Source organism: Agelaius phoeniceus, chromosome 1 (genome assembly GCF_051311805.1).
Source record: "Agelaius phoeniceus isolate bAgePho1 chromosome 1, bAgePho1.hap1, whole genome shotgun sequence".
Classification (NCBI taxonomy): domain Eukaryota; kingdom Metazoa; phylum Chordata; class Aves; order Passeriformes; family Icteridae; genus Agelaius; species Agelaius phoeniceus.
Window position 1 is genome coordinate 64,899,580 of NC_135265.1, and position 26,320 is coordinate 64,925,899.

At 36.6% G+C, this 26,320-nt stretch overlaps 1 protein-coding gene across 2 annotated transcripts in view; it reads right to left on the minus strand.

Moving 5' to 3' along the window:
* The window catches only part of DTNBP1 (dystrobrevin binding protein 1), a 63,870-nt gene that overhangs the window by 18,851 nt on the left and 18,699 nt on the right, over positions 1–26,320 (minus strand). For both annotated transcript variants that reach the window (XR_013182842.1, XM_054645227.2), the window contains exon 7: positions 17,138–17,160. Coding sequence is in view for 1 of the 2 variants with exons in the window: in XM_054645227.2 (XP_054501202.1) it covers positions 17,138–17,160 (23 nt within the window). In the remaining variant the exon portion in view is untranslated. The remainder of the gene's footprint in view (positions 1–17,137; positions 17,161–26,320) is intronic.

Here is a 26,320-nt window from a genome sequence, read left to right on the forward strand (position 1 = left end):
GAAGAAAATAAAGCACTGATACTTGATAATACATCAATACTGTATTTTTGAAATAAGACTAATAAATACAGAATCATAGAATTGTTAAGGTTGGAAAAGACCTCTACGATCCTCAAGTCCAACCATCAACCCAGCACCACCACCATGCTCACCGCTAAACCAAGCCCTGAAGTGCCATATCCATGTTTTTGAGTGCTCCCAGGGATGCATTCACAAACATGTGGAAGATGACTCAACCACTTCCCTGGGCAGTCTGTTTCAATGTCTGACAACCCTTTCCATAAAGAAACTTTTCCTAACATCCAATTTAAACCTCCCCTGGTACAACTTGAGGCCATTTTCTTTTCTCTTGTCACTTGTTACCTGGCAGTAGAAACTGACTCCCACCTCACCACAACCTTCTTCCATGCAGTTGTGGGGAGCAATAAGGTCCCCCCAAGCCTCTTTTTCTCTAGGCTAAATACAAATGCATTGTATCCAATGCAGTACAAATAATTTCATATACGAACATATGAAGTATTAAAGGGCTAAAATAAATTGCATTTTGATGAAGAAGCTTGCAAGGAGCAGTTTCCATTTACTATTCAAAATAGGTCAGACATTATATACTTGCATACTGCTATTATAATCCATTTTTAAAAGTGAAAACAGTAATCACATCAATAGCTAATAAAGTCTGATGGCCTGCTTTTCCTAACACCTGCCTAATGCTTTCTAAATAGCAAACTGAATGAGGATACTCAGCCTAGGGAAAAAACATAATAAAAAAGACTGGAAGAGATTTTATTTTATAAGCATGTATATAGGAAATAAAACAAGAAATGTTATTCTTAAACCTGCAAGTTAAAGTGAAGACCATAAATTTACAGTAAGGCAGCCTATAATAATATAGGTCACATATGATGATTTTCTATTTGGAAAGACCCCATTTCAAAGTCTCATTTACAAAACACATTAACTTCTTTTTAAATATTCTTTAAAAGTTCAAAACAGTCAACCATATTTCACCCTTCACTTTTATTAACCTATAGGAACAGACCTGACAGGTTTGAGAGCAAGGCAGCAGCCAACTAGTTAAATCAGCAGTACTGGAAGCATAATGTGCATCCACTGAGTCACCAAGGTTATATAAACTGACACAGCAAATTAATACCACTGCTTCCCTGCCTCCCAAAATACAAACCACTCAGCTACCCAGCCATTACAAATGATATCTGTGTTTCAGTGCTAGCAGAATAACTGTCAGAGCCCAGAAACTGAGCTACCTACCCATTCAAGAAGAGATCTGGAGGTCAGATCCAAGGTGTGCTGAGCACAAGGATGTGCCATTGGCACCTGCACTGTCCCTGCTTCACCCACCTGAGGATGAATGAGGAAATCATGACTTTGGAGATCACTCCACTTATTTGTGGAGTGATGAAAGTCCTGTAGGAAATCAGTTCTCAGGTACTTCACAGACTGGATTGCATCTACCCAAGACATAACAGGGCAAAAGAACACTATGAAGTAGCTCAACTATAAAACATGGAAGAGTTATGATCAGAAGTACTCTGAAAAATACTTCTCTAGGTACACACACTTTTTGACTCGCAGAATTTAACAGTGTCTGTATGAACTTGGAGCCTCCAGAAGTGTGAGACTCTTAAGAGAAATAAAACACTTGCCCAATATAGACTTAAAAAAGTCATAGCACAAAGAATTCTTAAAATAGAAGCTTGCAAAGCGCATTATATTGTCAGAGCAAATCTGTCTCCATCCTGCCAGAGATGCTGGCGCGGTGATCCACGTGTAACTCCACCTATCTTTTAAGGCAAAAACTGTCCTAGTACCACTGCTTGTGGGTTTTAATGCAAAGTTCTGGCAATCATCCAGGACTCCAGAAGGGAGGAAATGCAGCTTTTCAAATTTACTTTTTAGGTCATGACATAAGAGATCACACTGATGGCCACTAATGCTCCATTTACAAATGCAGAGGGGAGTCAGCAACTTGTACTTAAAGAGAAAAGGAAGGCACTTCTAAAAAAATGCTACATTGTACAGTAACTTCATGCTTTCACAAATTACCTAATACTTTCCCCAGAGCTTAGTAAAACATAAGCCAGAAAATATGGAATTGAAAAACAAGGGTGAACCAGTGTATTTTTGTCCATGGCAAATAGACAATCCTAACAAACAGTGATGTTTTTAAACTGAAGTTTAAAGAAAAATGAAGAAAAGCCCATTTGTATAACATTTTATCCTGTCCTCTATGCTTAGAACATGAAAAGGTATGCATGTTCATCACTGAAATGACCAGACTAAATCTGAGATCAGCTCACTTTTAACGTTAGTTAGTGGTATTTGAGCTTCTATCTTCTGTGAAGAAATCTCAATTTTATTGGTGTTCAAGATGTGGTTAAGTCTTCAGGCAATGATAAAATCAAAAACCTTCTCCACTCTTTTCTCAGACTTGCCCTTTTAAGCAAAGTTAATGGTTCCATACAATTTTTTGGCTTTATACAGAATTCTTTACAGGAGCCTTTGCCAGCAAGACAGATGCCACACTGCCTTCTATATCAAAATAGCAACTAAGAATGATAAGTGAGGACATCAGTGGAACATGGATCCAATTAGCAGAATATGGCAAAATTGACATTTATATAACAAAGTTTCAGGTTAGTCATCGATGACTAAATTTATACCACAGAGCTATTAATTCTTCACCCTCTGCAGACAGAAGAGCAGCAGATTACAAAAATCAGAAAACCAATAGATTTTTTGCCCAACAGACTTCAGTAGAATCACAGAATGGTTGGGGTTGGAAGGGACCTCTGGAGATCATACAGTCCAATCCCTTGCCAAGGCAGGGTCACCTAGAGCAGGTGATGCAGAACACATCCAGGAGGTTGTGGAGTCTCCCTCCCTGGAGACATTCAAAACCTCCCTGGTCAGCCTGTTCCAGTGCTCTGCCACCGTCAAAGTTCTTCCTCATGTTGAGCTGGAATTCCTGTGTTTCAGTTTATGGCCATTGCTCCTCATCCTGTCACTGGGCACCACTGAAAAGAGTTTGGCACCATCCTCTTGGCACCTGCCTCTGAGATATTTGTATGCTTTAATGAGATCCCTTCTCAGTCTTCTCTTCTCCAGACTAAACAGGCCCGGCTCCCTCAGTCTCTCCTCATAAGAGATGCTCCAGACCTCTAATTATCCTTGCAACCATCCACTGGACCCTCTCCAGGAGCTGCTGGTCTCTCTTGTACTGAGGAGGCCAGACTGGACACAGCACTCCAAACATGTTGGTTGAAGCTCCTGCGTTCCTCTTTCCCAGTAACTTGGCAACTAGGGTAGGGCAGAAAGCAACTGATGCCAAAATAAAAAAGTGAGCAGCATCACAACATAGGCAGACAGTATTTTCATGCCTATTGGATTTAAGAAAGCCTCTTTGCTAAATTAATACTAGAACAGTTTATACAATTAACAATTAGCTGGAGGCATACTAATTACTACAAAACAACCTCCCCTGCTCCCCCCAGTCCAACGCACCCTGGCCTTTCAGGAATTTTTCTTTTTCCTGATGCTAACTCCTTCAATATGTTTACATGTAGAAGTCTCCATGTCCCCTGTTCTATCAAGCAAGCCAAGCTCTCCTAGCATCTTGTGAAATAAGCTCTCTTCTTATAACTCAATTGTTTCTCTAACACCTCATTTGCAGCTGTCCACTGGAAATCTCATGATTGATCCATCCCTGAATCTTATTTACCCTGTTCACAGTTGAATTAATCCTAATAGTTCATTTCTCAAAAGAGACTTCATAACTGAGATTGTTTTCCTCCTAAATCATTCTCACTCAATAACCTGTCACTTGCCAAACTTTTTGGTTTGCTATTTATTATTTTTATCTGTGCTAGATAAAATCTTTTCTGTTTTCTCTTCTGTTCTAGAGTTAGTCCACAACTCCTTCACATACCAAATTAGTTTTTACTCCATGGGGTTTTATTAGACTGAATAATCACTAGTATGCAGGAGAAAACTTCATTGGTAGAAGCACCCTGAACTCTACACAGGGACAGAGCATGCATGAGAAAGACAGCCAGATGTACCTCTGCCAGACTTCCACCCTGCAACTAGTGGACATATTCACACCCATTTATGGCTTCCCAAATGTGCTGAAAATCAAGGACTTGGCTTTCTATTCTGTCAGCTTTCCTAGAGCTCTGCATCAGAAACATGCTCAATTGTAAGAAGAACCAGACACTAATTGACTGGCAGCACAACCCTCTAAATATGTACCAACAAGCAAAAAGGGAAAAAACATCTACATCACCCAAACCCATAATGTGGATAGATTTCTATCAGCCACACAGTTTTCTGGAGACAGAAGCTGAAGCCACAGGCCCTCCTTGAGAACCCTTGCTCTCCATCAAAGGACAGGAACCGTGCTGCGCCTGAGAGTAACCACAACGACAATGGTGCTCTTTAAAATAAAGGTAAATCTTTAAAATAAAGGCTTAGGACATTGTGTCAGCAAAATGGCAATTCCCACATCACTGGTGACCTGCAAACCCTGAGCCTATCAAGTACCATCAGTTTCATTTCCTACCCTTGCAAAGGTACAAGGGAACTGAAAATAAATTGTGTGGTGTTCAGTGTGTCTTCACCTCAAGGCATGGGCTTCCACTTTAATGCTCAATAACCAGAGAGAATAAATCTATAAGGATTTAAGATTATGATGACCAAGGGAAAACCCTCCTGAGCCAATGGAAATGCTGGTGTGCAAGGTCTGGAGTGATTACATAATCATCTAATTAAGACAGAAACCTATTCCTATAAACGGCACCATTCCCATTTGATTTAAAATAAGACACAGCCAACTACGTTTTGATCAAGTGTCATTTATGCAACATCAAAATAGCACTAGCTGCCTTCTATGTAAAAGGAAAAAAGAGCTGAGTGACATCTCCACAAGATTCTTATTTCACCCTAATCCACAGAGTAACCCAAGTGATTAAAAATGAAACATTGTGTAAGTCAAAACTGCCTCTTAACCTCTTTTGGCTTTAACTCACACACTCTGTTAGAAATATGCAATCTAGAAATATTATGTACATATAAAAATGTGTTGCTGATTTTTAAAAATAGCTCACATTTTAAATACCTATTTTTATTACACAATCTTTCACCCACAAAAGCAGATACAACCCAAAAAAGGACACCACACAAGCTACAATACCAAAGACTTATGTTTGTACAGTTTCAGCTCCAGTGCCTTGATACAATTTCACATGACATAACTCAAATAAAATGGGCTATAGAGTCAACCAAAATATCCACATTTTTGTTCCATTTACTGAAAGGAGTAGAGAAGCATTCAGAATTCCTACATGCTCACATGCACACCTCAGCCATCCACACACATCATTAGAATCTGAGCAGAACAAGTAGTTTGATGACACACTGCTGGGAAAGGCGGGGCTCAGATTTATGTAAGAACATGCTATAAGGAAGGAATAAATGATTTCTGCTGCAGCTTTTAAAACAATTCTACTGTTTTTGAAATCTGTAAGAACCAGAATAGCATCATATTTAGAGTACCACTACAGAAAGAAACGGCATCATGTGGAGAAACACAAAAAGTGTATACTCTATTGCTGTACATTTATTTAGTTACAAATCAAACTGATGAAATGTCTGCATTTACAGTTACATTTCTAACATAAACTAGAAGCAGCATGCCAAAAGAAAGAATTCTGTCATTATAACACTGTCCAAAAATTCATTTGCACCATGATAAAGTCACAGGCAGCAAGAGCCTACAGCATTTGGTCTTTCAGCATCCCAAAAAATACTACAGCTGGTCTTGTTAGAAAGTTTAAAAGTAGGTATATGAGTATTTTTTAACCTGTCATTAACCGCATTCTACATAGGTGGTGAGCAAAGAGGTTATCAAAAAATATGTCTTGTATTACCTTTTTTTCTGTCACAAAGCTAGAGATGAAAACATAAAAAAAATTAGAATAATCCTGGTTACCATAGAGGTGCTAACCTTTCCAATATTAATGTTCATACTAAGGCTTCTACTTTCTGCTACCTCTTCCCAGAAGTACTTGGAGTAATATTGCTAAGGATTACATTTCAAATTATTCTCCAATCTCATATTCTAGTCTTTATATAATTCCAAGGTTGGCCCCCACTCCACACACAAAAAAGCTGTTCTACTGTCCAAGATATGATGGTAAAGAAGGAAAAAAATAAATATTTTCAGCTGTGCCCCGCTGTGCCCTTACTTTCACTGCAAGAACAAAGAACAAGTAAACAAGACCAAGTAAAGAGGGACAACTTTTGCCAATATGCACCAAGTAGTTAAGAATACAAAATGGATTATACCAGCAGTGTATGTATATAGATATAGATACATATACTGCTTGCAAGACTACACAATTTTGAGTGCACAGTGGTCACACCACATTTAGCAGAACTGAGGATAAATTTTGCTATCTTTAAGTAAGCAATAACCTGATCTGGCTAGACTTATGGAAAACAAGTATATTTACAAATTAAGTATTTTTAATCAACACAAATGTAAAGAGTTCTCCCATATCAGATGAATTGCTTAAAACAAAATTTTCAACTTTAAATAATTATTCAATGCAAATATCAACTTTAGTGGTCAAAATTACAACTCATAGGTAGAGCCTTGATAAAGGCATGCTCCAACAGGTTATTAAAATAGCAAATAGTTCCTTTTACTCTTTATCTTTTGGCTCTGGATAACCACAGAAAAAAATCCACGTGAATGGTAACAGAAAAAAAAACTCTTCAGTGGTTATGTAAAAGAATATAAAAAGAATCAGAGTAGAAATCTACATTTTATTTCTGCTTCAATTAGTGCACAGTTCTAAACACCATTACTTACAAATTAACAGCATAGAAATGTTATTGGCTGCATGATTAAGAACATTGTTTCATATGATAAAGGGGGCTTTGTATGGATGTAAATAGCATTAGCTGCTTCATTTAAAATATACCTTTAACATTTGTTTTATTTATCTAAAGGAAAGTAGCATGAATATCTCTGCTAACATTCACTGCTTTATTTTTTTTTTCTTGGTTTTATCTTCAGATAATAATTCTCTGTCTCCTCTCATCTGGTGTCACCCCACCCTTAGACACGCCTGCTTGAATTTTAGTTAACAAGATATCTGCGTATTTGCATTCTTTTACTAATTCTGATTAATATTACCTTGCCAATAATGCAAAGCAACAGACAAAAGCAAAGCAATAAACAAAAGCCCGGAAAAAATAGACATTAAGTCACGATTTCTTTCCAATTTGCAAAATCAAGTTGATAATTAACCTGTCATTTACAGCACACCCTTTGCAAATCAGGCAATGGTGGTAACGGAAGAAATTAATTAGGCTAAATTTAATTTCATTTTGCATTTTACATTAGCTTGGCAAGTTAAGGTGACAAATAACAATGATGATAATAAAGTTCCACCTACGTGAATTCTTCTGAGTATTCTCAGTGCCTCCCGGAGATGACATGGCAGTAAGAAATAAGCAAGTAAAAGGAAACCCAGCACTGGTCAAGTGAAAGCTCCAGTTACCAAGCAGCCCCAGCGATGTGCATCTTCACTGATGCAGAACAAAGACCTTTGCCAGAAGGCTGCTGTTTCAAAGCAGTGGTACCGCGACGGGCAGTTTCCTTTGGGCCGCTCGCACGCAGATGCAGCTGCACACACATGGATACTTCAACTCAGCGCCTCCCCAGAACCTGAGCACAAGCTCCCAGCAGCTGGGCTCCACCAGAAATGCAGGCATGTATTTGGGAAGATACCACACGCTGCTGAACCAAGGGGTGCTGCGGAGACTGAAATCTTCCCAGCGGGATCTAATCTGATGACACGCAGCTCCAGCATGTGTTTACTTGGCAGAAAGCTGGGAGCGTCTGCAAATGATTCGGAAGCAAGGGGAAAGGTACACAAGGGCTCTGAGTTCTTTTTTTAATTAGGCACTGTTCACAAGACTCACCCCTTAAAGCGCCTTTCCTTAACATGGCTTAGCTCAGATACCCCACAAACCAGATTACATACTATTCTTACTTCACACATAAAATATTAAAAGCCTTGGATGTGATTTTCAAATAAATTAGAACAGTATTCTCCACTGAAAACTGAATTTTCTGTATTATATATCCAGGCTACATTTTCATCAAAAACTGGAAAAAAAAAAAAAATAGCAACAGCATATGACTGAGAATCTCTGGCTCTGCTGATGCTGCAGTTACACAACAGTGCATTTATGTTCAAAAACTGTAAGGCATTCCTCAGAATTGGGAACCCTGGCACACATTGCCTTTTTAGTTTAGGAGGGTGCACAGTGATGCCAGAAACCAGGACAGCCATAGCAATTTCTTTCTTTTTATTAAAAAGATCACATTTAGCAAACCTTCTCTATGACAATTATCAAAATACAGAGTAGGGACAAAAAGCTATTATATTACAAATACTTCTCCAATCGACATCATTAAAAGTAAAAATACCCAGAATGTTTGGCCTACAAAACTTGGGTTTAACTGGTGAAAATAACACCAAAAACATCTATGAGAAAGATTAAAAGAATAATAATAATCGTGAGATAATCCCGCTTCAGTCTGGACTTCAGTAATTAAAGGATGAATTCAAGTTAGAGCTGCAGACAGAACTGACTTCTATTTTTTTCCACATCAGTCATTTAAGCATTAGATACAATTAAAATATTACACCTTAAAATATTTTCTGTTCTACGTAAACAGAGTATGACAGGACTTATGTTCCCATGAAATTGTTTCCTATTATCTACACAGTTTGCTATTCACCCTGGCAATGGTTGAAGAAAATCCCTGTTGTCACCCTGGCCTCCTCCACTCCTCACAAAACCAGGATTCTGCAAGGCTGATTCCAGCACAGAGTAAAACTTCCACCACAGCCAACAGGACCTGCACCTATACACCCATGAGGCATCTTATCCTTAAGCTGCAGTGATGCCAAATTTGTTGTGATACATCTGACCTCTGAAAGGGCTTTTGACTTAGTGCAATACTAGATTACAAAGAGATAGGAATCAGGGAAAAAAAGGGAGAACTACGTAAAATGCAAAATTATTAAAATTTGTTGGGAAGATAAACCAGCCCCCTCAAAATGCAATGCAAAGACAAGATGAGAGGGCATATGGGTGTCTCACGAAATAAAACCCACAAGATTCTCTAAAAATATATGTAGATGAAGCAGAATTTAATAGAAAGGAAGGTTCCTGCTCTTCACTCTCACCCAGTCAGAATTAGCATTAAAAAACCCCTGATAAACACAAGGTTGCAGAAGTATCAGTAACGTCAGCACTCTGTGGGTTATGCTAATTCATTGTCTGAACAGTGCTTTCAGGTGACAGCCATCATGCAAAATCCTGAAATCTAGCTGAGCATGGAGGCTACAAACTGCATTATTGAATCTGCAATGTAAAAATTAACATTACAGCCAAACACACAACAAACAAAAAAATAAAAATAAATAAATAAAAAGGCATTTAAAGCATTAAACTAGAAGTGGTTCAGGGTAAAAGTGACAAAACCAAAACTTATCTTTGATAGGCCAAGTTACAACAGCACACACTATTTATTCCAAGAAAATCTGACTATGTAGTTTGCCCATAAATAATCTGGTCTCTCTATAGGAGCCTTTTGAAACTTCCTTTAGAAACCCTACTCCCTGTTTACAGCTTTGAAAATTCAGGCCTTTTTCCAATATATAACCACCTTAGTAATGAATGCCATTCTACCACTACAATCCAACTAAGGCTGTATTGACACTAACAAAAATAGCCCTGTTTTCACCTCACCAGTTGAAAACTAATAAAAAATGAACAAAAGGAAATAATTCCTCATCATATCAAATTATTAAGAGCTGGGGTTTTTAAGTCTGGAGAAAAGATGACTTCAGAGAGACCTCACTGTGGCCTTAAGGGTACTTATAAAAAGGAGGGTGAGGGAGACAGTGACAGGACAAGGGGCAATGGATTTGAAATGAAAGAGTGCAGGTTTAGATTAGATGTCAGGAAGAAATTCTTTACTCAGTTGCTGGTGAGGTACTGGCACAGGTTGGCCAGAGAGGTTGTGGATGCATCATCCCTGGAAGTGTTCAAGGCCAGGTTGGATGGGGCTCTAAGCAACCTGGTCTAGTGAGTGGCACCCCAGCCATGGCAGAGGGGTTGGAAACAGATGATCTTTAAGGTCCCTTTCAGCCCAAACCATTATATTGAGTTAGTTCACAATGCAGCCTCCTTTGGGCAAAGCACAGTGGAAATGGGCTTTCTGATGTAGCAATCAAAGGTAGAATTGTAGATAATTTTGTTTCTACAGTTGAAATATGCCAAATATCCCCTTTTTTCCTCTTCCATTGAAATGTAAATTCTATTTCTTGTATAGAAAATATTATCTGTTCTGAAGACTTGACGCTTATTAACATATTAGATAAATTTCTTTCCAGTCATCTGCAAAATAAATGCGCACAAAAGATATTATCCATTGTAGTTTGCTTCATTCCCAGTCTTAATCCAGCAAATGTTTTGCTGCCTTGGCAAAGGCAGCTAATACATTTTCAATTATACCTCATGCTCAATTTGTGTTGCCAACTGAGAACAAAGTCATGTTCAGAGGGTCAGCAAGAAGCAAGCAATTGCTTTTGTGCATTATCCCAGAAAACTGAAAACTTTCACTGTTCCTGGGTATGCATTCATAGACAGGACAAGTTCTCAAAGTATGCCACTAAGTTTGAAAACTCAGCCAAACAAAATCAGATGCATACAACTCATCACCATCCACCTGTGGGCTACAGAAATGTATATTTGAAAGCTCAAACATACATTTCAGTGTTGGTAATATCTGTCCAGATGTATAAAGATTCAATTATTTCCTGGGAAGGACTGAAAACAGTGAAAGACCAAGACTGAACCCTTAAATTCCTCTGTTTAAAAGGATTTTAAAACAAAATCGCTGTTTTTAAAAAGGTTTGATTTTAAGGCCATACCATTTCAAGGAAAGCAAAAAAGGAGCAAAAATAGAAGACACAAAAAGATAGATACAGACCTAGAAACTGTAAAAATGTTAAACAGATGCAGGAGTCTGCAAACCTGAAAGCATAAAAACGTAAAATCAAAAGCAAGGTAGCTATAAGGACAATTCAGAATATTGTTTCCTCCTTCATCTGTTTCATCCTATTACATTAAAATGGAGGACTTAAATAATTAACTTATTTGCCTTTCACTCAAGGTTTGACCAGAAGTGCCCAAGACTCAGATCTTTCTGATCCCTAGAGAATGGTTATCATATATAAGAGTCTTGGTCAGTTCTTGCCACAAACAACACAGAGCATCCAAAGTTGCAAGGCCCTCCTTCCATAGCCTAGATAGGAAAGAAGCTAGTAAAACACAGTACTAACTAGAAATCTATCAGGGCATTTTCAGCTCATAGCAAAATTATGAGGAAAACCCCTCATATCAGAATATAAATCTGAAATTTTAATTCCATTTTAGCTTTATTACAAAAGAATTAAGAAATTATTTCCTAACTGTTCTCTGGTATGACAAAGCAAGAGTTGTCTATGCTACAAGGTTTAAATATTGAAATTTTGGACCACAAGTAATTGAACTCCATGTGGCTGGAATTAACTTCTACCACAATGTCACCTTACTCTTGGCTCAGAAGAAACATACAGGATTATGTGCTCAAAATGACAGCTCAACTTCAAGAGCAGCTACGTCACTGAATTTAGCTTTGTCAACCACGAGCTGTAAAGACCTCCACTGCATATTACTCATGCATCTGGAAGGCAATATGAAGAGCAGGAAAAAGGAGTTTTATTTTGACAGCCATCAGAACACAGCACAATAAAGAGGATCCATAGACTGGTTGAAAAAAAAAAATCAGTTTGACATATTATTTGTTAAACTCAGTAGATTTCAAAAAAATGGCAAACAAAGAGATGGAGTCAACAGACTGCTCCAAATATTGTGTGCTCTTAGAAAGAGGGAACAGTGAAAGTCCAGAAATTAAAGTTTGGATATAAACATCTTTAAGCTCCTGATAAAAGGACTGGAAAACTGCAATTTCAACAGCAGCACATTAGATGCATGAATAGGGATGCCAAAAAAATCTGCATATCAAATATGACCTAATGACTTAACCTTGAAGGCAAAAGCAAGAAAAAACACCTCTTTACTTCACAGGTCAGTTTCTCAAGGAATATTTTGATAAAGCTCTTAAAACTTAAAAGGCCTTGTTTGGGAGAGACCTCTGATTCAAAAGGTTGAAAACATATTTTGTTGTACTGTAAACAAAAGTGCTGAAAATGGTCATATGACCTGTTTCCCTGAGCTTGAATCAAACTAATCCTGCTAAAGCTTAGAAATATGCATGACTCAGTAGCCAAAGCCACGTGTGTATTTGCCCTTGCAAAGTTGCTGCCACCTTTCATTGTCCAAAAGTGCTGTGTTGCTGATCTCCAAACAGCCTCTAGTGCTTTAGTTCTCTTTCCAGAAAAGAACTCAAAACATTGCATCCTGAACTTTTTATTAAAAGGGCCTTTTACAAACAATTTTGAAATCTATCAAGTATATAGCTCCTATTTGGATAAATTAGAAGTAAACTCAACAACATATGTTTTTACCACTCTGCAATTCTACTACTTTCAAAACTTTTATTTTTTTTCCCCTACTGTCTCACTGCTGATTACCTACCCCATTATCTGCTCCACTCTTCCATCTTCTAATGAGATTATCAGTATTCTGTAACTATTTACTACACAATCCTGGCTGTTCTGGAACTAAAGAAATGTTAACTCAAAAAAAAAAAAAAATTTAAAAATGGTACTATGTGCCTAGAAGGATGATGGAATGATTTGAAATCTCAGTGCAGGCCTAAATGCACTAGGTTTCAAGTATCAGGAACAAATAACCACATATGTACTATCAAATTTCCAGTCTCTCAGCTGCAAAATGAAAATGATACCTTCCTAAACGATGCAAGAGCACAACCCATCAAGTACTAAAATCAAAACCACACATAAATATCAAGTAAACTAAACTCTACTATTGCAAGAAATTGCCAAGATTCAGAACAGAACACTTTTTTTTTTTTTGCATCTTTATGAGTGTCAACCAAGACAGGACAGCACAGAGCATAAGCCTGTTCCTACAAGCAGTTCTCTCAAGACTGAAATTAGTGCAAGCAAGAAAGAAACTTGCAGGCCAGTCCATATGGCACACCAATGTTTTCCAATTCATAAAATCTTTTATAGCAAAGACCTCTGTAAGATAAAGTACCAAAAAACGATGAGGAACTGGACAACCTTTGAGATGTTCTGTCCCCATACTTCACGTACACAAATGGCAGCGCTGCAGCAGTGTTGACAAAGCTATCACACACTCATTCCCTGCCTACTTCAGAGAGAGATGTTTAAAACAAAAAAAAAAAGGAAAGCTTCTAACCTTCACTTTCTCAGCACCACAGATTATTAAATAATAATCAATTTCAATTACTCTGTAATAGAAAACCCTTGTGGTTGAAAGAAGAGAGACTGGAAAGGTTTGTCCTGCCCCTGCACACTGTGGGTGCAGCAAACAACAAAGTAGAATGTCAGGCTCTGTAAAAATAAGGAAGAAGAGTGAAACCTATTCCTTACAATGAAATAGAGTACAATCTCCAATACCAACATGAAAATGGCAGAAACAAATTTTATGAAAATGGCAGAAGCAAATTCTAAAACATTGACAAGTACAAAAATAATTCATAATTTCTTAAAGTAGTATTACATTCTTATTTATTCTTATGCTCCTTAAATGTACCAACATCAATGAGCAAGAGAGTTAGTGGATTCTAAACACTTCTCAATGCTGCAAACTGGCATATATACATTCCTTGTTAGGGCCCTTTCTGGGTGACTCCTGCTATCTTCAAAAAATATACTTAAAAGATCAATGAATTACCACTTTGTACCTTGGCACACACAGAGGGAAGTTGTAAATAAAACCAGGAATGATTCCATTTCCTGGTTGTGTAGATTTTGCTTTGATATTAAAATAAATAAATACTAGGTGTATATATAAGGGCACTTTAAATGTTTTTAAGGTTACAGACATTTGAATATTTCAGAAATTTACTACAGACTACACCTGTATACCTATTTGTATTTACACATCCACAAAACTCCAGGGAAGTAAAGTTTTAAAACAGATCTGAGAGGTCTGTGAAGCCACTCAGCAGCCTTGTGAGTCACACCTGCACTGTCAGGGTCAGTGCCAACATAAAATTTGCATTTTTTTCTGTATTCACAGTGCAATTGATGGGATGCATCACAGCATTCAAGTTTCTAGTGCTGAGCTAATCTGAATCTCAGACTAGACCATTCAGTTTCTTAACTCCAGTAAAACTTACTTTCTATCCTGAGCAAGGCATAAATACTCATCACTGGTGAACATGAGAGTTGCATCTGGACACTGAAAAAAGCGCATACAACTCTCTTTTAACCCTTCTAACAAACATATTGAAGGAATTTTTTTGTGCTACTTTAATTCCTGCATATTCAGATAAAGTGATCTTGTATCTTTATGGAAGATATTTTTATGCAAGACATTTACCATCCTGATATCCTGGAAGCTATTACTTTTTAGCATATGGTATTCAAATTCACAAATAACAAGTTACTATTATAAAAAAATGGCATTTCAGCTTTTTCCATTGGAACAGATTTTGATGTACAATGATTTCAAGTGCAAATGCATTAAAAGATGCAAGTGTATAGGAAGATATTTTAAACAGTTTTTCTTTATAGACCCTGCACTGGGTATTTCATGAACAGGATACTGAGGAAGACATTTCACTCTAGACAGTTATGAAAAGATAAATTAGTTGAGGATGTAACCTATACTTGCAATATTAAAATGTAAAGAACCATCTACTCAACTACTTCACATGTTTCAGTTGGAACCAACTTTTCCTAGCTTCTTTTGCTTTTTAGATTACAGTGTTAGGCTGTTAACCTAAGACACACTGCTTGCCCTTGCTGCTGCCTTTTTCCTTTCTCTGTGACAGGATTCCTATGGACATCCACAGAGTTGTCTCAGTGTGCTTCATCAACTGGAACTAAAGCCAAGCAAGTGACAGATCATTTTTGCCAAAAATCTAGTGAGCCCTGGAAGCAGCTCAAAACAGAAAACTCAAGTAGGAGCCCTGAGTAAGATTGGGCAAAGCTGTCCGAGAACTAAAACATCTGCCATTATGAAAAGAATCCTTCACAACTAGGAATCTTCTACTCTCCCTATTTCCAGCTGATGAAAGATATGCCAGATAATAATGTAAGGTCCAAAGGGCCAGAAAAAGACTGACTGAAGCCAATATAATGAATACCTCTACTTCACAATCTGGGTTGACAACAAAAAATTCCAAGATCTGAGAACTTAATGAGTCAGAAACCCAAGAACATTTCCTCCAAGTATGTATTTTCAATCAACTGTGCACCTGGATTTTTAGTAGTTTAATCCCAATTTCCTGGGAAATGTCAGGCAAAACAGTGAAAGCGGTTGCCAAAATCAAAACACTGAATCTATTGTTTATTTTAAACCTTCTTGTTGTCATCTTCTAGAAAGGAATCAGACTTGCTTCACAAGACCATTCTTGAAATTTTCTTAGCTATTACTCCCCTTCTCTTCTGTCAGGTACAAGCTTGTCCACCAGTTCACTGTACAAAAACCCACACAAATTAGGCTGACAGATGTTTAATATCCATTTTCCATGATGCATCCCTCTATGCTTAACTAGCATTCTCTTGGCTACCAAGACCAGTCTTCCATAACCAATACAGGAAATCCATATGCCTCTGTATCCATTCCAGAGCCAGTTGCTTAGTTTGGTATAAATTTCAAGGTCAACACACAGGTAGCACGTTCCTCTTCCATCAAAATAATTGTCTTTGTAAAATACTTACTGTCAAATAACATTAAAGTCTCTTTTAAAACAACAGAGAGAGACCTAGAGAAAAATTACTTTGGAAACCACTCTTCTGGCTTCCAGAAACTCACTTAAAACACTTGATCAATACAAACAAAAAACAAGGATTCACTGTTCTCACAAGCACCAGGTACTACAAAGTAGCTGCCTTGCTTTGGATCAGAAGGAGCCTGGCATTACCGTCTGTTTTGTATTGAGCTGCTCTATGTTGAGAGCTGTCAAATCAATCAACAAAAGGGTCGGTTTGGTAAGTTACAGAAAAAGTGACATTTTACATAATCTCTATTGCTTATCTATTACTGTAACTGTTATTTTCCTTTTGTAGCACCACAAAGATGAGATAGTAATGAACTGAAAAGGCAAAGGAATGCAGCTGATAGAAATTTCCAGCCCTCCTTTCAATTTCAAGAGACAACTGATTGACATAAGTCAATGCACCCAATTTCATTCTCTTAAATACTAGTCACAAACCCACAGTCACATCCTATCCAAAGGAAGAGAAAATAGCAATCCTCAAGCTGATCAAACATTAATGTCAGTAGGTAGAGTAAGCCCCAGTTTAGGATTTACTGAAAATGGTACTGTTTTCCATCTATGTACCAGAGATAAAGAAATAGCACGTGACAGAGTTGCCAGCCATTACATCATATATTGGACAAATATTTGTATATATCATCGAGTGTCTCCAACAAGTTGAGCTACAAAAATTAAATTTGCATAATACTGTAAAAATTCCCAGGAAACAGCCAGACAAAAACCTAATATGTAACAGCCTGCAACATGTGCCAAAAATATATATGTGCTGAAAGAAACATCAACTAGTTGAAGAAAAGGCCCTTAAATACAAAAATTGAACACCAAGGGAAAGGCTTGAATTAGACAAGGGAATCTCTGAAACCTAGATAAAACAACAAAATATCTGTGTTCTCCCTACACTTGGGACTCTATCAAAGAAAACAGTAGCAAGAACAGGTAAAATGAAAAATACACAGCCTGCTGGGTCAACATAAAATTAACACTGTCAAACGTAAAAGAGCAAAAGTTCCTTCCTAGTTTCACTTAATACACAAATTACCATAACTCTTACAAACATTTAAGTAGAAAATAAAAAATAGAATTTACCTTTAAATGTCTCCAGTTCCTTCCTGTTGGAGAAGAGCAAAATTAAAAAAATTAATTAGAAATACCACATGTAGAGCTACAGGATTTATTTTGCATGCTTTAAGACTCACTAAAAGACAAGCAATCAAAGAATTTGATTGTCACCATGTATAAGGATAATATCACTACATGTGTTTACCTAAAGCAAATAAAATCAATCTGTTTATAAATTAGGCCACCACCTCCTTATAACCACATACAATTATACAAATTCTGCCCACTTCTATCTAGCTACATAATTTCCAGATACACTGCTCCAAAGATAACCAAGATTTCCTAAGGCATTAGTTACTAAAGCATCCTTTACTTAGCAGAGATTTACCAATTTACATCACAGTGAATAACAATTTTTATCAATGCTATTCAAAAACATCTTTGCAACACTGAAGGAGAAAAATTTGACAATATCACTCAGTTAAAAGAGAAAGGCAAAGAGACATATAGTGACATTCCTCAGAGGAGAGTAGTTTCAAGTATGGAATATGACACACAACCCACAGTACTCATGTACCAGAAAGCTAAGAAATGAAGAAAAAGATAATAGTATCTTTCTTGCCTTCATACCAGGCCACTTTCTACTTTTAGTGGTTATGCAATTGTGAATGCAGAGGCTATAAAACGGACAGAAATATCTTCTCTGTTTTAAAGAAATTGCAAAATGCTCTCACTGCCATTACTACAAGGTAATGATTCATCATGAATTTAAAGGCTAAAGAAGAATTTATGTAATAACTGAGATAAAGCAGAATGCTGGCCTTACAAAACACTCATTTGCATCAAACATTTTTTCAGTCTGCACCTCAGAGAGCGCCTAGGTAAATTCTGAATTCTGAAGCAAAAGTGACTGTAAGAAAAAGAAATTAAAGATTGAATTCACAGTTGTCCAGATAAATTATTCTATTCTCTATCCACTGACTAAAGCACTCTTCAGTCACCTACCAGAGACACTGTTTCACAATACAGATGCTGTATTAATAATAATAATAATTGTAATAATAATAACTCCTTCTATCCCTTAATAGATGATGCAATTCAGCATTTATTCTTGCATTAAGAACAGACAAAACTCACTCAAATCTGAAATAATTTATTCTCTAAGCAGGCCAAAGTATTATAAAAGAAGGAAGAGAATGCATTTACCTCCACATTTTCAGAGAACATCCCACTTTTGTCAGCAAATGTTAAATACAGGTTTTTGAAAGAATGGGTGCTTTATCAGGAAATAAGCTAGAGTGTGATTCACAGTAAAGAATTCTATTAGTTGCAACTTCCTGTGAGTATCTATTTCCTTTCCTGCTTCTCCTCCATTCCTTTCCCAGTTTCTCCCTTTTATACCAGAGAGAAAAAAGCCACTTTACAATACCTGTGATTTGCAGGCTTATATCCCAAAAAATTTTTCCCAGCCTGTACACTCTAAATAGAGTTAGAAAATTCTTAAACACTCTCACAAGTTGCCCTCCTTATTTTTTGAATAATGGAACAGTAGTTGAGGAAACAACAATCACAGGAAATGGTTGTTTTCCATGGACTAAAACAAAACCATAGTGAAAGAAACATCTTGTGAAAGTAAGAGGGGAAAAACTACATTACTTGCACCTAAAATCAGGAAATTTTATGACAATTGTCTACAAAAGGAAAGATGAAACAATTACTGCCATTGTGTTGAAAGAGGTTAGTAAACAAGATGGTAATACAGTAGCCAAGTGGCAATCATTCATTTTCTCTAAAACCCCAGAATTTTCCTTTTCAAAATCCATCAATATTTTTAGGGTTGAGATGCACTAAGATGTTGTTCCTATATCCATATATATAATTACCATTCATTAAGAAAGTTGGAAATTAGTATTTGACAAAAACTTTTTTCTCTCTGAAAAATTAAAAGTATCTATGATTAGCATACAGTAAAAATACAGATTTGAAATTTAAGGATCTGTACTTCCTTGTATCCTCATACCAATTCAGACACACAGACTGAAGATTTTATATTTTACACTGCATGAATTAATCATATTTTGTGGTTTCTCACAAGACTTTAAATAAAACTTTTATTTAGAAATACATAATGAAATACATGGTTATTGAAACCATCAGCATCAGCAGGATAGATTTTTTTTATTCATTAAATCAAATTATCCAAATAAAAAACTTGGAAGTTTAAAAATTTTAATCCTTAATCTCATTTATCAGCAGATTTGCTAAAAACATGACACTAAACTAAGAAGTGGAAAGGAAACTGACATGTGATGACATTGGAAAAACAAATGGCTTAAGAGTATATCAGTACATTTTCTAGTTGGGTAATTAAGACCTGGCACACAGAAGTACAGAGAAAAACATAACAGAGTAATACACCTCTCCCCTTTACAAGTAAATAACTGTTTTTGTATTTACTGATAAACTGCCAGAAGGAAGATACTTCCTTTGTCTACTCTAAGAGTCTAGTGACAGAAAGTCGGCTGCAGAATACACTGACCTCACATTAAGAATTGAACTTCATATTTGGAACACAGACAATGTAAAGAAACAGCAATTTGGGAGAGTAATTAAAATGAAAAGGATCAAATTGAAAGCAGCTTTAGAAAAGTGGCCTTCAAAGCAAGGTTAAAAGACAAGCAGAAGGAAACATGTAAGGCAATTGAAAGCACTCTGTAGGGAAATGCTCCTGGATTTTAAAGAGTTTTCATCCAAAAGAACAGTCATGCACTTCACAGATGGATGAGATAACCCTTTCCACTACTATTAGAAGGAAAACACACACCTGCCTTGCCTCTGGCCCTCTACACATGAAGGCTCTTGAAGCCCAGTGTGGGCTGCTCAGCATCTGACCAGGATTAAAGGAGCTCCCATGCTGAGTCCAACCACTGATCAATAGAACTACCTGCCATCTGACTATATGCTCTTCAGCTACTAAATTTTAGGTTACTGGCAAAAAACCTGGCTAGTTACTCATAGAAGAATACATTTTACCTTTTCATAGTTAACAGTAAGCTTTCAGAAGAAAGGACTAAATTAGAAGGCATATTATAATATGAATAGCTCTTTTCATTGAAAGACAAAGTTCAGCACCTCTGAGCAAGAAAAAAAGGCTAAAATAACAAGCTAAAGTCTAACATAATCAGACTATAAAGGCATGGAGACACTTCAAAAGTAATCTCGTTCTTTATGCAGAGCAATTTACAAATCCCAGATTCCTTCCTGAAAGACAAGAGGCTGTACAGGCTCCACTGACTGAAGTTATGTCCATGAAAACTATCTGGCCACACATATAGGCAATGCTGTTAATCCCTGCCTTTCCAGTTGCTTGTTTTCATAAAATAGATGGGGGGAGGGGCACTTAATTACTCTCTGAAATTCTGTACACATCAAACTCAGTTACCAGTTTTTAAGATACCTGGAATGTTCTGATGATGATGCTGTCAGTGGTCTCAACTTCTTCATTTACAGAAAAGTTAAGATTCAGGATTTGTGGTAAGAACATATAATTGTGGAGACAACAGGTGAAACAAATAGTCTACAATGTATGACTTGTCCCACAGGGTAACTGACATGACCAATTAGAGTTACAATCTAGTTAGAAGGCAGACACAAATTCCCAAAGACCTTCCCATTCCCCTCAGGCTTTTTATTGCACTGTTGGATTAACCCTGTTCCAGCCACTGAGCAGATGAGATGGACACTAGGAAGACTGTACTGGTATCACTGACAAACAAAAATAAATCTAGGGATCAGAATATGGGAGGACTAGGAGGCTTTACTATCCTGCTTTAAGTTACTGAGATCAAAGGGAATTTAATTTGTTCAGCAACAGTAAGAAAAAAAAAAATCTCAGGTTCTACTGTATCTTGCAAAGGGCTGTAACACTAAGATCAATTTCCTAAGTGTAACTAAACATCAAGGAATCCAGTTAAATACCTAGGAGACTACAGAAACACCACATTCCTTACAAAGATGCCACCAGCCAGAATTTCTTACAGATCTTCAAGAAGAAAACAGGCAGATAAGAAAGCAACAGAGTCCTAAATTAATGTCAGGAACAATTTTATAACACAAGCTCTGAAAGCAACAGTCAGTAAACACCAACAACTAGACTCATATATAAACAAAAGACAACATCAAGACAGAATATAAATGCTAAAAATTGAGGATTGAAAGATTTTACAGTTATACGTGTTAATAAATTTTGAGTCATAAGTACTATTTACAAAAAGTATATTTGAAGAAAGTATAGATGCTTATCAGCAAATTAATCTAAAAATAGTTATGGCACCTAACACGATCCAACCCAGAAACTAAGAAATGCTGCATTTCCTCTGCTATGCCTAGTACAGTTAAGTCTTCAAAATTATGTATTAAAAAAAATCCTTTCATAGCCTGACTCATGCTTTAGTAAGCTAAAAAGCCATGAGATCTCTCCTCTGGGACTTTCCTCTGGATGTCATCAGAAGTAAAAGCCAAAATACGGAGAACTCAAAACCTATGTCACTTGTAGGGTGCACAGAAATACTTTAAGTACTTTTTTTTTTTTTTAGTTAGGATTAGCACTTTTGTGAATCCTGACACAAAACTGTTTTCCCCATCCCTGAGATTGGTTGAGCATCCCTTGGAGATACTTAGGCCAATTACTACTTTGAAATACACTTGAGACTGAAGCAATGAAAAGCCTTTAAGTATTGAAAAATTAGTAAAAACCAACACTATTACTGAACTACTGCTGGAATTGAACTGCAGGCAAGGTTTCTATTCATCTGACAAAACACTGTAGACAGGTCAGGATTCTCCATCATCAAAAGTGACATTTTATCCCCTAAAAGAGAAGAGCAGAGAACTAAGCATTTCAATAACATTGCAATAGAGATTTTTTTGCTTCCATACTCATGCAGATACAGAAGTAGCTGAAGTCTGTTTTCCAGCACAACTTCTATGTTAACTTCAATCCAGAAGATGGAACTGATCAGCAAATTTTTGTATTAGAAGTTACCAACACTAACTAGTAATCAAGTTAATAAATACAACCAAAAACAAGCATTCCCCTAACATACTCAGCAGTTCCAGGGTACAACAAAAGCATTTCTGTTTCAATGCTTCAAAAAACAAAAACAAATCTTAAGAACATGGGGAGCCAATTTTCAGGCACTATCATTCAAAAGAACAGTAAAAAATAAGGAGGATGGACTTAAAATCATAAGAAAAGGGTAGAAGTCAAATCATTAAAGGCAAGTCTTGTCCTCTGCTAAGGGACAGACACAAGCCATTTACCATTAGAACCATTTCCAAACTGGAATCTGCAATGTGGAAAAAATGCTTAGCTCCCTCCAAAAGCTCACGCCTTCAGATGTAGGATTTTGCACAGGACACAGTTTTTAATGCTTTTGCTTTCGTCCTGTTATACAAAAAACCCAAGTTTTTACATTTTTAAAAAAACTTTTATCTTAGTATGCAACGTCTTTGGATCACTAAAACATACATGTATCAACAGTTTGTTTTTACCATACAACCAAAATTTTAGGAACCAAAGTTTAAAGCTGAAATTTGAGAACAGAATATTAAGAGAATCTACAATTTGGGAAACTAGAGAGAATGTAAGAGAAGGTGAAGTTTCAGAGAAGGTACAAACAATCCACCAAAGTCCACCTCCACCATCAACTCCACCATTTTTTTCTAGAAAGAAGAGGAGTTCCTGCAAGCCACACAAGAAACTGCAGATCTTCTTTTAACCTGGACATCAATTTCCACATAAGCATTAAAAAGAAGAAAACTGACAGTATTCAAAAACTGGCCAACATTATTCAGTAAGCAACATATGGTACAACCCTAATTCACAGAAACAAGTTAAAGGAGCTTGTGACTCCATGTGCATTCTTGACCAAAAATGCATAATGTGGTTCCACACAGCATGAATGCAATTGTGCCAGAGAGAAGCTACAACTTGTATCTCTTCAGGCATCCTCAACACGTCCGTTTGACGTAGGAATGTAAAATCTCCCTCACAAAGCACGGTCAATGTGAATGCATTTCATACATTTCTTTTAAACTACTTTCAAAGGAACTGGTTTTCAATGTAAGTGGAAAGAGTTATTAAAGATCTCAGGAAATAATCCATAGCGAAGAAACACAGAATTTATCAGGAGGCACAGCACAGAGAATGAATTTTAGTGTGGTAATGACAAGCATCTAAGCCCTGTTCTTCTGCCACTAGCCACAATGAATTAATTACACATACAAATAATGCATTTTTGAGGAGAGGGAGGGTACAAAATTATAATTAAGGCAGTCTTAAACCATCTGTTCCTATTATTGGTACAGTAAGTCTGGACAAAGAATGCCTGGTATTAACAGCTTGACAGGATTTGCAGATTATGCCCACTAACAAGCGCCACATAAAGGTAGAGATAAATTATGCAGGATTCACATAATGTTTTAACATTTTCTAGATAACGTTATTAAAAGGTGCTGTAGGGTACAGAGGATCCAACACAAACATTCAGTCTTTAACCACAGGTCACAAAAGCCAAAGAAAAAGGTCTTTTATTTGCCTATTTGAAAGAAAACAAGACTATAAGGAGAAGGTAAGCAGCAAATCTCTTTGTAACAATGTCATTGTCTCTCTGTATCAAGCAAAGATCACCAGAGAAAGGGCAAAATTAAATCAACTTAAAAGTGACATAAATTATACTGTACATTCACACATTGCAAATAAGAGAAAAAACTGCCAAAACCCCTGCAATCTTTAAATCTGCTGCGTGTTCAGTCTTGACCAATGTTTCCAAATACTGGGAGCACTGATGGGAGTAAAACTCGCTAATAATGAAGCAGCACGCTCCTTTTGGCTTGGCATATGCAGAATACTGTAATGCGAGAGTTCTTGCAAAAAAAAAAGAAAGTTTAGAGCCTTCAAACTACAAAAAAAAAGGAAGCAAAATTATCCATTAAACTCTTCCAAAGCTTGTTCAAGTCTCTTCAGGATCAATAGGAATTCTCATTCCACACGTCTGCCAAAGAAGTGCAACAACTGATGGCCATAAAATTAATTCCAGCCAGTTATCATCATGAAAACACTTGCTGTATTCTGATTATATTATATACAATATTGCTGATTGTGTTGCATTCAAACTCATGAAACAGGATAGAAAACATCTTTGCAATGTGAGTACAGAAACTCAAACAATGCCTAATGAAAACTCAAAGCCAGTCATCCACTGCACATCTGCCAGTAAAACTCCTGAAGATAACAAAAGTTCTGCACTCAATCTTGCAAAAATGTTTATTTAGATACCCACTCACACAGAGGCATGGCGGCTCCAAATCTACACCACTAGAAGACTGATCAAAAGGAGTATAGCATGAAAATTTACACTGATGAAAACTTTGATGATAACTATGAAACATGTAGCTCAGGTCTCAGAAATAATTCACAATACACTTAACATTGGAAGGAAAAATATACTTGCTTGAAACATCTTCAACAAAGGGACATATACACTTTTTTTACATATAAAAAGTAAATTTTATAAATTACATGCAAAGCTTGAAAGGGTTATGGAGATAAAATTTAAATGTATCACTGCCAGGTGGGAAGGAATCGCCACTGAGTGTGCTGTACAGTACAGAGTACTGTCCCAGCCTATTGCTTGAGGAATGGGATTGTATGGGATCTAAACAAGAGCTACAGATATGGACGTTTTTCTGTATGTACTTTTCAAATGTTTATGTTGTTGAAGCCTCAGATAAGGCACTGTACCTACATCAACAAACCTTACTGTTCCTTTTGTTCCCAAAGCAATTAAAAAGAGGGATAAAGTTTACAGAAGAAAACAATAACTAAGACATTTTCTCATACACATCTCTAATCTACAGAATGCAATTGCCATAAATTTTATACTCTTCTGAATGAGAAAGTAAATCAGACATTCTTGTACCCCAGAAGCACTAAAGCACCCTCATGGCATGGCAATGCATCCAAAAAAACTATGACAGTCTGTCCAACTCTTCACCTACTGCACCAATTATGAAAGCATAGGGTTACACTACAAAAAAAACCTCTAAAATTCAAAAATTATGAATAAGCATAAAGAACTTATTTTTTCTTAAAGTAAAGCATTTGCTTAAATAACATCAAAAAGGAAAAAAACAGTAGTCTCACTAAGGTTTGTATTTTAGATTTTTACATTTATTTTCCTTCTGTGTCTGTTCTCAAAGCTGACAAACACTGAAAAACAGACGAGGTTCTTAAAAAAGACATCCTAAAAATTATCATTCAGACAATTACATTTTTGGTCAAATAACATACAGTAAACTCTATTCACTCATTTCCAGTGACAAAGACCCTGCTATTCCCAATGTATTCTTACAAAATGCTGCATTTGGGCAGCTCCTTTTAATTGACACAACAATCAGGAGTTGCTATTTTTCAAAATGTAGTGATCTCTCTGAAATGGATACAAACGAGCTTCATGGCCAAGTGCAGCTTCAGGTCAGAAACATTTCGTCTCACACCACAAGGCTGCCATTCAGGGCACATTAAGAGATGACACAAAAGTGAGCTCCTGACAGTGATCCCTAAAGGACACTGTGCCCTTGGGAAAGCAAAAATTGTCACATGAGACTAAGGAGACACAAAGTTTTCTGCAATCAGAATATCCTCAGTAGGAGAATGAAGGAAAGGGAAGAAGAATTGTGCTTGATTGAAAAAAAGACAGGAAACAAAATTACATGGTTTAATGCTAAGATTGACCCAAACGATTGCAGGGAGACTAACCAGAGAAAAGAAGGGTGGAATTTAGACTTCATACAACAGTACTGGTACCCTGATCAGTGGATTTAAACACAAAAAAAGAGAATATTAAAATTCCAGAGATAAGCTCACAAAAAAACCCCAAAACCAATCCCCCCAAACACCAGGTTTTAAATAGCTTGGAAAAGATGCAGATTGATGAATCTACTTTGAAATTAGTACTCAACACAATGACAAAAGGGAAAAAATTGATCTGTTTGAACTAAAATGAAGTTGCTTTATTTAATAGGGAGACCTATTTCTTAAAATAAGTTCCCATAGTTACCATAAGCTGTGTTTCATAGGTTTGATGTTGACCTAAAGCACCTTCTTCTAAGTCTTTCATATAGGATTTTTTCAAAAGATTTGAAATA